This window comes from Solanum verrucosum, unplaced genomic scaffold (genome assembly GCF_900185275.1).
Source record: "Solanum verrucosum unplaced genomic scaffold, falcon-dt-bn FXZP01000199.1, whole genome shotgun sequence".
Classification (NCBI taxonomy): domain Eukaryota; kingdom Viridiplantae; phylum Streptophyta; class Magnoliopsida; order Solanales; family Solanaceae; genus Solanum; species Solanum verrucosum.
The window spans coordinates 968,931-983,125 of record NW_026020049.1 but is presented as its reverse complement, the minus strand read 5'-3'; the positions used below and the strand labels follow the sequence as shown (position 1 = coordinate 983,125).

The 14,195-nt window shown below is 37.7% G+C and overlaps 1 protein-coding gene across 1 annotated transcript; it reads left to right on the top strand.

The window, feature by feature from the left end:
- Window positions 1-2,401: 2,401 nt before the first annotated feature.
- On the top strand, window positions 2,402-4,736 carry LOC125823183 (putative kinase-like protein TMKL1). Its single transcript, XM_049502603.1, has 2 exons — window positions 2,402-3,009; window positions 3,868-4,736. The coding sequence occupies exons 1-2, from the start codon at window positions 2,523-2,525 to the stop codon at window positions 4,458-4,460; spliced, it is 1,080 nt and encodes a 359-aa protein (XP_049358560.1). The 5' UTR covers window positions 2,402-2,522; the 3' UTR covers window positions 4,461-4,736.
- Window positions 4,737-14,195: the final 9,459 nt, after the last annotated feature.

Below are 14,195 nucleotides of genomic sequence, written 5' to 3'. Positions count from 1 at the left end.
ATTAGTAGTTTAATTTGGTGATTACATATATATAGAGTCTGAAGTAGATCTTAAATTAAATGATGTTTACTTTATACTGAACAAAATAATCAATAATAAATTGTACAATATTGAATTTATTTAATTTCTGAATTCTTCAATTTAGAATATTAATTGTTTTGCACCATCCATAAAATAGTATTAAGTAACGATGTCTATAAAGAGTTTAATTACATTAAATCAAGGAAAAATGGTCAAAAATGTCCTTAAACTATGTGAAAAGAACAAAAATGCCCTCCGTTTATAATTTGGCTAAAAAATGTCCTTGCAGTCGATACTTTGGTCCATAAAATGCCCCTATAGTTACAAAATGGGTCAAAATGCCCTTTTCCGAATAAATATTTTTTTTTTCTTTTTAAACACACATCTTCTTCCTAATAAAATATTATTAAAGAACACTATTCTTGTTTTCTTTCTTCTATAATTACTTTAACCAAATAAAAATGTCGGAAATATTTTTTTTCTTCTTAATCTCATTTTATCAATATAAATAGAATAACTTCATGTACCCTTTCGACAAATATTATATGTCATATATATAAGATCATAGTATATCCATCATTAATTTATATTTATATAACGATAAAAAATAATGATAATAAAATTAGAAATATTTTCATTTTTTATTTTTTTTGAATTGAAGTAAGATAAACATTTGCTAATTTTTAAAAAAACATTATTAGAAAAAGAAATGCTTTAAAATAAAAGGGAAAAAAGACAAATTTACCCCGAACTATCGTAAATGGTATGTAGATACCTCCGTCATACTTTTGGAATATTGACGCCCCTGCCCTCCAAAAACTAGAGCATATATGCCCTTCACTCTAACGAAAGACTAAACAGGGACACGTGACACAATCTTATCCATTGATCCAATATTTAATAAATGTCGGATTGGTGGATAAGATTATGACACGTTTATGTCCTTTAGTTTAAAGGGTATATATGCTCTAGTTTTTGGACGGCAGAGACACCAATGTCCCAAAAGTATGACAGGGGTATCTACATACCATTTATGATAGTTCGAGGGTATATTTGTCCTTTTTTCCAAAAGAAAATAATAATATATTTATTTGAAAAATGAGTATTTTTGACCCATTAAATAACAATAAGAGTACTTTTTTACCAATGTATTGACGGCAAGAGCATTTTTCGACCAAACTAAAAAGGGAGGACATTTTTCGTCCTTTCGCATAGTTTAAGGACATTTTTGAACCAAAGTATTGACGGTAAAAACATTTTTTAGCCAAACTATAAACTGAAAGCATTTTTATTCCTTACACATAGTTTAAGGACATTTTGACCCTTTTCCCTTAAATCAATTAAAGAAGTACACAATTATAAATTACTAATTTTTAATAAATAATTATTATTGAATTGATGTTTTGCTAACTTAATTAAGATTAATGAATGATTTTTAAAGTAATCATTACATGACCAAAACGAGCCCCTTTTTCTCCTCTCTTCCATTTCTCCCTCTCTTTTTTATTTGACAGAGACAGAGAATATCACTCTATCAATAACAAGAAAAAAAAAGTAACTTTACCTAATCAAGTTGACTCGAGCTAAATTTTGATCAAAACTGAATTGAGCTGGGTCGAACCCAGAGTCGGCTCTGCTCGTTGCACATGCATGTATATGTAATACTTCATATGTTTTATTGTGTGTCTTAGTTTAATCAGATATGAAGTATAAGAAAGTATAAAAAACTTTTAAATTTCACGATAATAAATTAAAGATATATATAAAATATACTTCCTCCGTCCCATTTTATATGTCATCCTTTTCTATAAATAGTTGAACCACAATACTTGTCATTTTATAAAATTTATGCATAAATTACCATATTTTGCCTATTATACTCTTGATGGAGTAGTTAATAAATTTTGAAAATGTATGCATCATTTATTATAAAGTTGACTTAAGAAATCATTAAATAAGAATAGAAAGGTAAAGTTATATCATTTCTTAATGCAAGTGCAAAGTAAAAATGTGACATATAAAATGGGACGGAGAGAGTATTTTTTAAATTTTGTGCTTCTAAACCTACCACTATTTTGGTGAGGATGGAAGGAATGGGATGGAGAGGCAATTAATACAAAGAAAAATAGAGCATAAACATGAGATGAAATGAATTCCTTCCATATAAACGGCACATGCCACCATCTGTTCTCTCTTTCTCTTGCCAACTCCCTTCTCCCTCTCTCTAATCTTGACTTGTTCTCTCTCTCTCTCTCCTTTTCCCTCTCTCTGCGGCAACTTTCTTCACAAAGCCAAAGTCCTCTTCAAGATTTTGTTTTGCCACAATCTCCGCAAAAACCCCATTTCCCCTTTACACATTTCACTCCTTCCATTTCCATAAAAAATGATTGCATTTTCAAGACTTACCCTTTTCTAACCAGATCTTGAATCTTCGTTTTTTCCATTAAAATGTCATAAAGTTTCAATCTTTTTAACACCCAAGTGTCAGTTTTTTCAAGAAAATGGAACACAAGCATATGCTCATACTTATTATAGTACCATGTTCAGTAACTGCTTTAATTGTTTTGTTGTTAGTGATCTATTTATGTACAAGGAAAAGAGGGGAAATTGTTTCTAGGGATGTTGAAGCTAATTTTGAGGTAAAAGAAAGAGATGGGGTTGAAAAAGATTTGTTGATCAAGTTTCAAGATGGTGAAGATCTTACTGTGTATGAAATCTTGGATGCCCCTGGTGAAGTTATTGGGAAATCAAGTTATGGAACTTTATACAGGGCTAGTTTGCTGAGTATTGATAGACTTACATTGTTGAGGTTCTTGAGACCAGCTTGTACTGTCACAATGAAAGAAGTTGTGCCTGTAATGGAGCTTTTGGGGTCTTTAAGGCATCCTAATTTGGTGCCTTTGTGTGCATTTTATGCAGGGCAAAGAGGAGAGAAACTGATGGTACATCCTTTTTATCGTCATGGTACTTTAGCTCAATTGATTAGAGGTATGTGCTCTTGCTGTTTTTTTTAATATACAAGTATTAAAATTGTTCGTGTGGACTATACTGGATATGTTATAAGTATTAGAATTGTGTTACCATAATTTTAAAACACAATGACTTGAGTGCTAACAAATCTTTAAGCCTATGGTGTGGTGTTTATTCAAAAAAGTTTGTCTTGGAAATAGAATAAGAAAAAACAAGAGTGGTCATTTTAATGATTTGTAGCATCTGGCAGGAGATGTTGATTTTCACAATAATTTTCTGTTTTCTTCTATTGGTTAGTAATACAAAATTTTCATGACAAAAAATGGGATCTTGATTTTGCCATTTGGTGCCTTGAAAAAAGTCTCATTCAATCATTTTCTCACAACTGTAAGGGACTTCAATAATTAGATATCTATATGCAGTTTGAATTTTTAGGTCCTTTGATTGTTCCCTTTTCTTTTTCACTTTTTTTTTGGTGACATCTCAACATCACTGTTTCTGAATCTGGAAAGCACAGATGAACTTTACTTTCTTCCATTTTTTTCGAATATTTTTTGATATTATATTTCTCCATATTTTGTGTTGAAAAAGTTTGTTTTCTGGATTTAAATGGATTTTGTTTTCTTCTGCTTATTTAAAAACCTACACATGTGCAGTGCTATAGTTTAACATATCTTGCCTCAAATTTCAGTTAGTTTTCTTGTCAATTTAGAACCTAATAGTAGGTACTTTGTCAAAATTATAGTTTCATTAATAACTAATCCGTGTTAAGTTGAACCACTCTCAAGTCTAAAGTATACACATGTATTAGTTTTCAATATATGTCTCAAGTATACAAATGTATTTGTTTTAAGAACATTGTGTCTAATGATACAGACGGGAACGGTGAGGCTCATAAATGGCACATCATATGTAGGATCTCCATTGGCATTGCTCAAGGACTAGACTATCTTCACACAGACTTAGAAATTCCCATAATCCATGGAAATCTCAAGTCGAATAATATACTTTTGGATCGACACTTCATGCCATATGTGTCCGATTTTGGATTGCATCTTCTCTTGAATCCAACTGCAGGCCAAGAAATGCTTGAAGCTTCAGCAGCTCAGGGGTATAAAGCCCCTGAATTGATCAAGATGAGAGAAGTTAGCGAAGAAACTGATATTTACAGCCTTGGGGTTATCTTGTTAGAGTTATTAACAGGGAAAGAAACATTCTACAGGAAACCAAATTTTGATAAGGATATTTATTTGCCTAATGCCATTCAAAGTGCGATTCTTGATCATAGAGTTGCGGATTTTTATCATCCACAAATTCTAGTTAGCCAAACTGATGATGGCCAAAGGGTGGTTAATGAAGATCATGTCTATGAATTCCTTCAGCTTGCTGTGGCTTGTTGTTCTCCCTCACCTGCTCTTAGGCCTAATATAAAGCAGGTCCTCAGCAAGCTTGAAGAAATTGGAAAGTAAAATGGACAATCTTTATGCTTCTGCTCGAAGCATGACGTGTTTCTGACTGACTTGATCAAATCGATCGATATCAACATACTTTAGGTCATGATAAGCATGCTGATACAACACACTGACTTTTTGTGAGGAAACTGTTTTTTGAGGACATGTCTCAACTCCCTAAGTGCAATCACAGCAAGAGAATGTGGTGAAGCTTATATCAATTGGCAAGAACTATGAAGTTGGTGTTCAGTTTTTTGGCAAAGCAGAAGTTTTCACCTCAAGAATCAGAAGCAAGTTTCTGGATCCTGAAGATTAGCTTCCAATGTCATCCTCAAGATTCAAAAAAGTTGTATTTTGTGACTCACACAACTGACACTAGTCGAGTGAGACTCATTTTTGTCTCACAAAAAAATAAACCCAAAAGTGTAAGATTTGAGTCTACTTTTTCGTGAGACAAAAAGAAGCCTCACACAACTAGTATCAGTGTTGTCATAAAGAAAGGGGTTGATGGATTAGGAAGTACACATCGCGATATGACCAAGATATATTTGTAAAATACAGTCAAAGATTAGAGAGTGACATTTAATTAGTTTATCCTGTGATAGAAGAGATAACAAGCAGTGGACTTGCCTTAATTTCAGAGAAAATCTGGTTACAGTTGGAAGTTCCAAAGATATGATTACCAACAACCAGTTGTGAAGTGTTTTGTTGTTTTTGGTTAAAAGCTTTAACATTAGTTAGAAAAGACACACTGTTTCAGCAACAAGACAAAGAAGAGCCATTTCCCATTATTGAAATTATTGATCTGCCAGTTTTGTCATTGTGTGACAAAGTCTAACACCATAAGATTTATAAGCTTACTACATATAGATTTGATTACTGTATTCTCCTTTCTCTTACGTATGCATTATATCAAGATGCTCTCTCTGTTTCCCAATGCACGTGCACATACCATCACACAAAAAAATATGTAAGATAATTTCTTCTCATATGCTTAATTTCTTTATTGATCGAGAGTGTATCGTAAGGGACAGGTAAGATATGAGTTGAATTAATCAAAAGAAAAGCGGAGACTTGCCATTTGCTAACATTGTGGTTGGCAGAGTGATAAAAAACAATCAAATTCAATAGAACAAGAAATTGAACTCATACATAAAATCCTTAATTATGAACTCAAAAGAGGTTCAATTGAAGAGATACATACAATGATTCTTCCTCGAAACTCCTTCAATGAAAGGTTGATTCCATCTCATGATTACTATCTTGTGAGTAATCATCACAATTCAAAGAGTTATCTAATACATATACAAGTCAACAAATTAGTCTGTATGTGAAAATTGACTCGAATGCTATTGTTATAAACCAAATAAAAAAAAAAGACATCCCATGTAAAGGTTAGCTGGCTCTAGTTTGGTGTTTTGTGACGGGGAGAAACATTTTGATTAAACAGGTGTTAGTGTGTATTATAACCAACTCCATAAATATCTTCAAATTGCTTGTATGTCCCAATTATATATACATAAATGTTGTTTGGCTTTATGTCACGCCCCGAGCCTACACCCTGGGCGGGACCGGCACCCGGAGACCATTTCTAGCCCCAAGCGAACCCTTGGCCTGGCTTTCTTAACTCAGCGGAAACCTCAACAGAATAACTCAATGCAATGCAATATTACAAAACAACTTAACTTATAAAATATGGCCATAAAGGCAACTCGAATCTCAAAATAGAATATTTACATATATATAGATGAGAGACTCAAAACTAACTGACTGACTGTCTGTCTATGAAGCCTCTAAAATACTGAGATGGATGTTGGGACAGACCCCGCAACATCCTAATAAAACAAAAACTAAGAACACAAAATAATTGAGTCCTCCGGAATGCAAGGAGGCTCACCACTGACTCTGGAGTGCTCAGCTGGATCAACGACGTGCAGGATGCTGATCCGGGGTACCTGAATCTGCATCATCAAACGATGCAGGCCAACTGGCATCAGTACATGGAATGTACGAGTATGCATGCTGGAAAACTAAGCAACAAAGGCTAGAAGGAAAACTGGAAGAAACTGAATAGCTTACCTGGCTCAACTTAACTCAACCTGACTGACTTCTTTCAATATAAGGCAATTTAAAACAAGTGCGATATAAAGAAAGATTGCTTAAAACATGCTATGAACTCTGTGTGTATACAAGGATACAATAAGCCTGAAATGTGTATAAAAATACAATGAACTGATGTATATAAAAAATACAATAATCTCTGTGTATGAAAAAATACAATAACTGCTGTGGGAGTTTCTCTAACCGACAACCATCACATAAGAGCTATAGTGATGATACAACGATCGACCTCACGCTGCCAGAGCATCTTATACCCGGCCAAAGGTATAAGACCTGAACTGCCTAATGGATCCACTAGTCTAATCTGAAAAGGATTCATCTAAAAAGTATGATCTTTTTCTACCCATGGTGGCTAACATGGTTCTATGGGGGCTGTGGGTTCTTTGAACGCTCCCCCAATTCGGTGCTCGATACTACTCCCAAAAATGTACTGGCTCTTATGTTTTTAAAACATATTTCTTCCTGCTGATATGAGATAATTACTCAAAAACTAGCCCGAAGGCTTTTTGGAAATCTCAGTTTCCAACCTTGTTTAAATGTAAAAACATTTCTTTAAAACTTCTTTGGGAATACATAGTTCCCTAATAACTTTGAGAAAAGAACTCAACTTTAAACTCTTTACTTTACTTGAACTCTTGGCTTGATGTGAAACTCTTAACTTAACATGAAACTCTTAACTTTTGACTTGACTTGAAACTCAATACTTAACTTGGAACTTGAGCCTTAGAATGAAGTTAAAACGCTCAATGAAGACTCTTGGAAAACCTTAAAGACTTGCTTTGACTTACTTACTTCTAAGCTTGACTTCACTTGACTTGGAAACTAACTTCACTTGAATTGGAAACTAACTTCACTTGACTTGGAAACTAACTTCACTTGACTTGTAGTTTTACTTGACTTTTGGAAGTACCTTGGAGTGTTGGAAACAACTAGGAAACATAGGTATAATACCTAGGAACATGTATAAAAAAAGAAATGGTGAATGAAAGGGAAGGATTGGTGTCCTTGGCACTAGGAGAGGTGCAATAGCCCAGCCCCTTTTTCCCCAAAAATCCGACTTTTTCCCCTTGTTTCTTTCCAATTCTAAACCCTCTCAACCTCAAGGTTTCAACAGCAACACTTAGAATCATAAAGACCCTTATTATACAATAGATTCAACTCAAAAATCACAGCCAGAAATCTGTACTAAATCAGCAAGAACTTCAACACAACACCACTACAACTTCAACAACCAATAAATCTTCTCTTGGAATTAAAAACGAGTTGGTGTGTGGGGGTATGAACCAACCAACACTAAGGATCATAAAATCCCTCAATATACAATAGGTCACAACTCAAATACACAGCCCAATCCTGTCCCACAACCAACAATAACTTCAACAACACAACTAACAACATCAACAACAACTAACAACTTCAACAACTTCAACAACAAATCCAATCTCTTCTCAAATCATAAAAACGAGCTTGGTATGTGGGGGGAAAGGATAAACCCACACTAAAGACTCACATACCTTGATAGGGATCACCCCCGACGAAAATCCACAATGATCTTGACAAATCTTGTTGATCTCCTCTTTCTTCTCTTCTTCTTCTCCTTCTTCTCTTTTTCTTCTCTTGAACCCTAACTCTTTCTCTTTCAAAATGGGACAAAATGATCCAAATATCAGCCTAATACAACAATATAAGCTGAAAAGAAATTATTTGTGAAAAGACCAAAATGCCCTTAAATTTCCGGAACGGAATCCCTGCCAACTGCCCAACTTTCAAAGATCATAACTCGCTCATACGAACTCGGAATTGAGCAAACTCAGTGGAGTTGGAAAGATCGTTCCACAAGCTTCGAAACCATAACTGGAACTACTCCTAACTCATCCTGAGCTAGTAGTTATGACTGCTCAAAGTTGGCCAAAAACTCACTGATTTCCACACTTAGCCAAATTTTCCAGATTTTAAATTTTTCCAAAAATGACTATTTCCAAATTTCAAGCTTCTTCATATTCATTTTTAAATTGTCGGATGTTACAATATCTCTCCCTTGGGAACATTCGTCCTCGAATGAAGTAACTCTTACAAAGCTAAGGGTGTAACATCAACTCAACACCCAACAAACAACCATGCAAACACAACAACAATAACGACATGCTCATTATAATTTATAGAGCACTAAGAAGGAAATTAATACCTTAATCTGCGGATTCAAAGAGATATGAATATCTCTTCTTCATGTCTTCTTCGGCTTCCCAAGTTGCTTCCTCAACAAATTGGTTCCTCCATAGGACCTTAACTGAGGCTACATCTTTCGTTCTCAACCTACGAACTTGACGATCCAAAATTTGAACAGGAATCTCCTCATAAGATAAGTTATCCTTGATCTTGATACTTTCAGTCGGTAGGATCAATGAAGGATCGCCTATGCACTTCTTCAACATGGAGATGTGAAATACCGGATGAACCGCTGCTAGTTCCTGTGGTAACTCCAACTCATAAGCAACATTGCCAATCCTCTTGGCTATGCGGTAAGGTCCAATATACCGGGGACTAAGTTTCCCCTTCTTACCAAACCTCATAACGCCTTTCATGGGTGAAACCTTCAAATATACCCAATCGTCTATTTCAAATTCTAACGCCCTTCTCCTAACATCGGTGTAGGATTTCTGACGACTCTGTGCCGTTTTCAACCTCTCTTGAATCACTTTCACCTTCTCCATAGCTTGGTGAACTAAATCTGGTCCTATCAACTGTGCTTCACCAACTTCAAACCATCCAATAGGAGATCTACATCTTCTCCCATAAAGAGCTTCATATGGAGCCATCTGGATGCTAGAGTGATAACTGTTGTTGTAGGCAAACTCAATGAGAGGTAGGTGATCATCCCAACTCCCTTTGAAATCGATCACACAAGCCCTCAACATATCCTCTAAAGTCTGAATAGTGCGCTCTGCTTGCCCATCCGTCTGAGGGTGAAAGGCAGTACTTAAGTTCACCTTTGAACCCAAGCCCTTCTGAAAAGATTTCCAGAACTGTGCAGTAAACTGTGCACCTCTATCTGAAATAATGGAGATTGGGACTCCATGAAGTCTCACTATCTCTTGAACATACAACTTGGCATAATCTTCTGCTGTATTGGTAGTCTTTACCGGTAGAAAATGAGCTGACTTTGTCATTCTGTCGACAATCACCCAAATAGAATCATGTTGTCTGCGAGACCTTGGCAACCCTGTGATGAAATCCATATTGATCATCTCCCACTTCCACTCTGGAAGTTCTATCCTCTGAGCCAAACCACCGGGCCTTTGGTGTTCAACTTTCACTTGTTGGCAATTTGGACACTTAGCAACAAACTCAGCAATGCCCTTCTTCATGCCATTCCACCAATAAACTTCACGCAAATCACGATACATCTTGGTGGAACCCGGATGAATAGAATATCTGGAGCTGTGAGCTTCATCCATAATCTTCTCTTGGAGTCCATCTACCATAGGTACGCACAATCTACCTTGAAATCTCAAAACACCATCTCCCCCTTGTTCAAAAGCTAATACTCTTTGCTTTTGAACATTTTCCTTCAACTCGAGCAAAATGGGATCTTGATCTTGCTTCTCTTTCACTTCTGACATTAATGATGACTCGGCCCTGCTCGTCACCGTTATTCCTCCTTCTATGGAATCTGTAAATCTGACTCCCAGGCATGCCAGTCTGTGCACATCTTTTGCTAACTCTTTCCTTCCTTCTTCAATATGGGCGGTGCTACCCATAGACAACCTGCTCAAAGAATCAGCAACAACATTAGCCTTACCTGGGTGGTAAAGAATACTCAGGTCATAATCCTTGAGTAACTCTAACCACCTCCTCTGTCTGAGATTAAGCTCTTTCTGAGTAAGCACATATTGAAGGCTCTTGTGATCAGTGAATATGTCGACATGCACACCATACAAGTAATGACGCCATATCTTCAAAGCAAATACTACAGCAGCTAGCTCTAAGTCATGGGTTGGGTAGTTCTTCTCATGAACCTTTAACTGTCTGGAGGCATAAGCTATAACCTTGCCATTCTGCATTAAGACACAACCCAAACCAACTCTAGATGCATCACAATACATCACAAAACCTTGAGTACCTTCTGGTAGCGTCAAAACTGGAGCTGTAGTCAATCTCTTTTTCAATTCTTGAAAGTTTTTCTCACAAGCTTCAGACCATTGAAATTTCACTGTCTTCTGAGTCAACTTTGTCAAAGGAGATGCAATAGTCGAGAACCCTTCAACAAACCTTCTATAATAGCCAGCTAATCCCAAGAAACTCCTAATTTCAGTTGGAGATGTGGGTCTAGGCCAATTCTGCACTGCCTCAATTTTCCGAGTATCAACTTTAATTCCATCACCGGACACAATGTGGCCTAGGAATGCCACAGACTTAAGCCAAAACTCACACTTAGAGAACTTAGCATACAACTCCTTGTCTTTCAAAGTCTGAAGAACTGTTCTGAGATGACTAGCATGATCTTCTTCATTCCTTGAATAGACTAGTATATCATCAATAAAGACAATAACAAACATATCTAAATAAGGTTTGAAGACTCTATTCATCAAATCCATGAAAGCTGCAGGCGCATTAGTCAAACCAAAGGACATGACCAAAAACTCATAATGACCATACCTGGTTCTGAAAGCTGTCTTTGGGATATCACTTTCCTTTACCCTTAACTGATGATAGCCGGATCGGAGGTCAATCTTTGAAAAACAAGTGGCACCCTGAAGCTGATCGAAAAGATCATCAATCCTCGGAAGAGGGTACTTGTTCTTGATGGTAACCTTGTTCAACTGGCGGTAATCTATACACATTCTAAGGGAACCATCTTTCTTCTTCACAAACAAAACCGGAGCACCCCAAGGTGAGACACTCGGTCGAATGAAACCCTTTTCTAGGAGATCTTTCAACTGCTCTTTCAACTCTTTCAACTCTGCTGGTGCCATTCTATATGGCGGAATAGAGATAGGACGAGTATCTGGAATGAGATCTATGCCGAAATCTATCTCTCTCTCAGGAGGAATTCCGGGTAGATCATCAGGAAACACTTCTGGAAACTCTCTTACTATAGGAACTGACTGGAAATGAGGTATCTCAACACTAGAATCATGAACTCGGACTAAGTGATAGATACAACCCTTCGAAACTAACTTTCTTGCCTTAAGGTACGAAATAAAACGACCCTTAGGCACTGCTGAACTGCTACTCCACTCTATGACTGGCTCATTCGGAAACTGAAACTTGACTGCTCGAGTTCTACAATCTATCGATGCATAACAAGCATGAAGCCAATCCATACCTAGAATGACATCAAAATCTACCATGTCTAACTCAACCAAATCAACCATGGTGCTCTTGTGATTGATAGAAACAGGACAATCACGATAAACTCTTTCCGCTAGAATAGACTCCCCAATAGGTGTAGAAACACAAAAGGGTTCACAAAGTCTTTCAGGAAGAACCTCAAACTGATTTGCAACATAAGGAGTTACAAAAGATAAACTCGCTCCTGGGTCTAGCAAAACATACACATCAAAAGCAAAGACTTTGATCATACCAGTGACAACATTCGGAGAATTCTCTTGCTCATGGCGACTGGTGATAGCATAAAGGCGGTTTGCTCCTCCACCTACACTAGAAGTAGCTCCTCTAGGTGCCGTCCTGTCTGGTGGAACAACTGAAGAAGACTGTGCTTTATTGCTTCCATTACCCTGCCTATTCTTTGGACACTCTCGCATGAAATGTCCATTCTGACCACACCTGAAACAACCAATGGAGCCATCTCGACAAATACCTGAGTGGTTCCTACCACATTTGGCGCAAACAGGAGGCTTACTACTCCCTTGCGCCACACTACCCGAAGATTGTGCTGGTCTAGCCCTGAAGTCCTTCGAATTCTGAACATTAAATTCACCTCTGTATCTGGGTGCAGGTGCTCTAGCAAATGATGGAGCAGGTCCCTTTTGCCTTTGCTGAAAGGAGGAACGGTTTGAATTACCTCTCTGCTGCCCGGACTCGTTCCCGATCTTAGCTCTCTTATTTCTGAACTCTTCTCTGTCCCTCAGCTTCTCTTCCTCAACCTGCTGCACATAAACCATCAACCTTGATATGTCCATGTCCCCGATAAGCATTGCAGCCCTACCTTCCTTGCTCGACAACCGAGACAACCCAGCAACAAACAAGCTCATTCTATTCCTCATGTCCGCAACCATCTCCGGAGCATAGCGGGATAATTGTGTGAACTTCAAACTGTACTCATGAACACTCAAGGACTCCTGCTTAAGTGTGAGGAACTCACGTACCTTGGCCTCTCTCAATTCTCGAGGAAAGAAATGCCCCAAGAAAGCTTCCTCAAAATCGGCCCAACTTGTAGGTGGTGCATTCTCAGCTCTGCCCCCTTTCCACTGGTCGAACCAAGTTCTAGCAACATCCTTCAATTGATAAGCAGCTAGTTCAACCCGCTCAATATCTGCCACATGCATCACATCAAAAATCTTCTTCAACTCCTCAATGAAATCCTCTGGATCCTCAGTAGTGCTCAAACCCATGAAACTCGGAGGATTCATCCCCAAGAACTCACGAATCCTTGAAGTGTCAGCTCCTTCATGTCGAGCTCCTCTTTGCTGACCAATCTGATTTGCTACAGCTTGACTCAACATTCTAATTGCCTCTCTGAACTCGGCATTAGAAACTTCCCCTTGATCTTGCACTCCCGGTGCATAGGGTAACTCTTGCTCATCAACATAACGTCTAGGAAGACGCCCTCTACCAACTCTTCGTGGAGGCATGACTATCTGAAACACGCGCAAGCATGGATTAGAAAGAAACTTTTTAGAGATCAACTCTAACGCATGAAATGAGTGTGAAAGAAATGAGAAATCTTCCTAAATGTTGCAGCCTCCCAATTATAGATGTGGCGCGCTTCACACCGATAACTAGGACTCTACAGACACGGCTTCATAGACTCCCTAGGACTCCTGAACTCTGTGCTCTGATACCAAGTTTGTCACGCCCCGAGCCTACACCCTGGGCGGGACCGGCACCCGGAGACCATTTCTAGCCCCAAGCGAACCCTTGGCCTGGCTTTCTTAACTCAGCGGAAACCTCAACAGAATAACTCAATGCAATGCAATATTACAAAACAACTTAACTTATAAAATATGGCCATAAAGGCAACTCGAATCTCAAAATAGAATATTTACATATATATAGATGAGAGACTCAAAACTAACTGACTGACTGTCTGTCTATGAAGCCTCTAAAATACTGAGATGGATGTTGGGACAGACCCCGCAACATCCTAATAAAACAAAAACTAAGAACACAAAATAATTGAGTCCTCCGGAATGCAAGGAGGCTCACCACTGACTCTGGAGTGCTCAGCTGGATCAACGACGTGCAGGATGCTGATCCGGGGTACCTGAATCTGCATCATCAAACGATGCAGGCCAACTGGCATCAGTACATGGAATGTACGAGTATGCAAGCTGGAAAACTAAGCAACAAAGGCTAGAAGGAAAACTGGAAGAAACTGAATAGCTTACCTGGCTCAACTTAACTCAACCTGACTGACTTCTTTCAATATAAGGCAATTTAAAACAAGTG

What these genes read in the sequence shown, in the direction of transcription:
- LOC125823183 (XM_049502603.1), top strand. Translation starts at nt 2,523, where the DNA reads ATGGAACACAAGCATATGCTCATACTTATTATAGTACCATGTTCAGTA. An exon ending in TTTAGCTCAATTGATTAGAG is followed by an intron (nt 3,010 to 3,867) that starts GTATGTGCTCTT and finishes CTAATGATACAG; the next exon opens with ACGGGAACGGTGAGGCTCAT.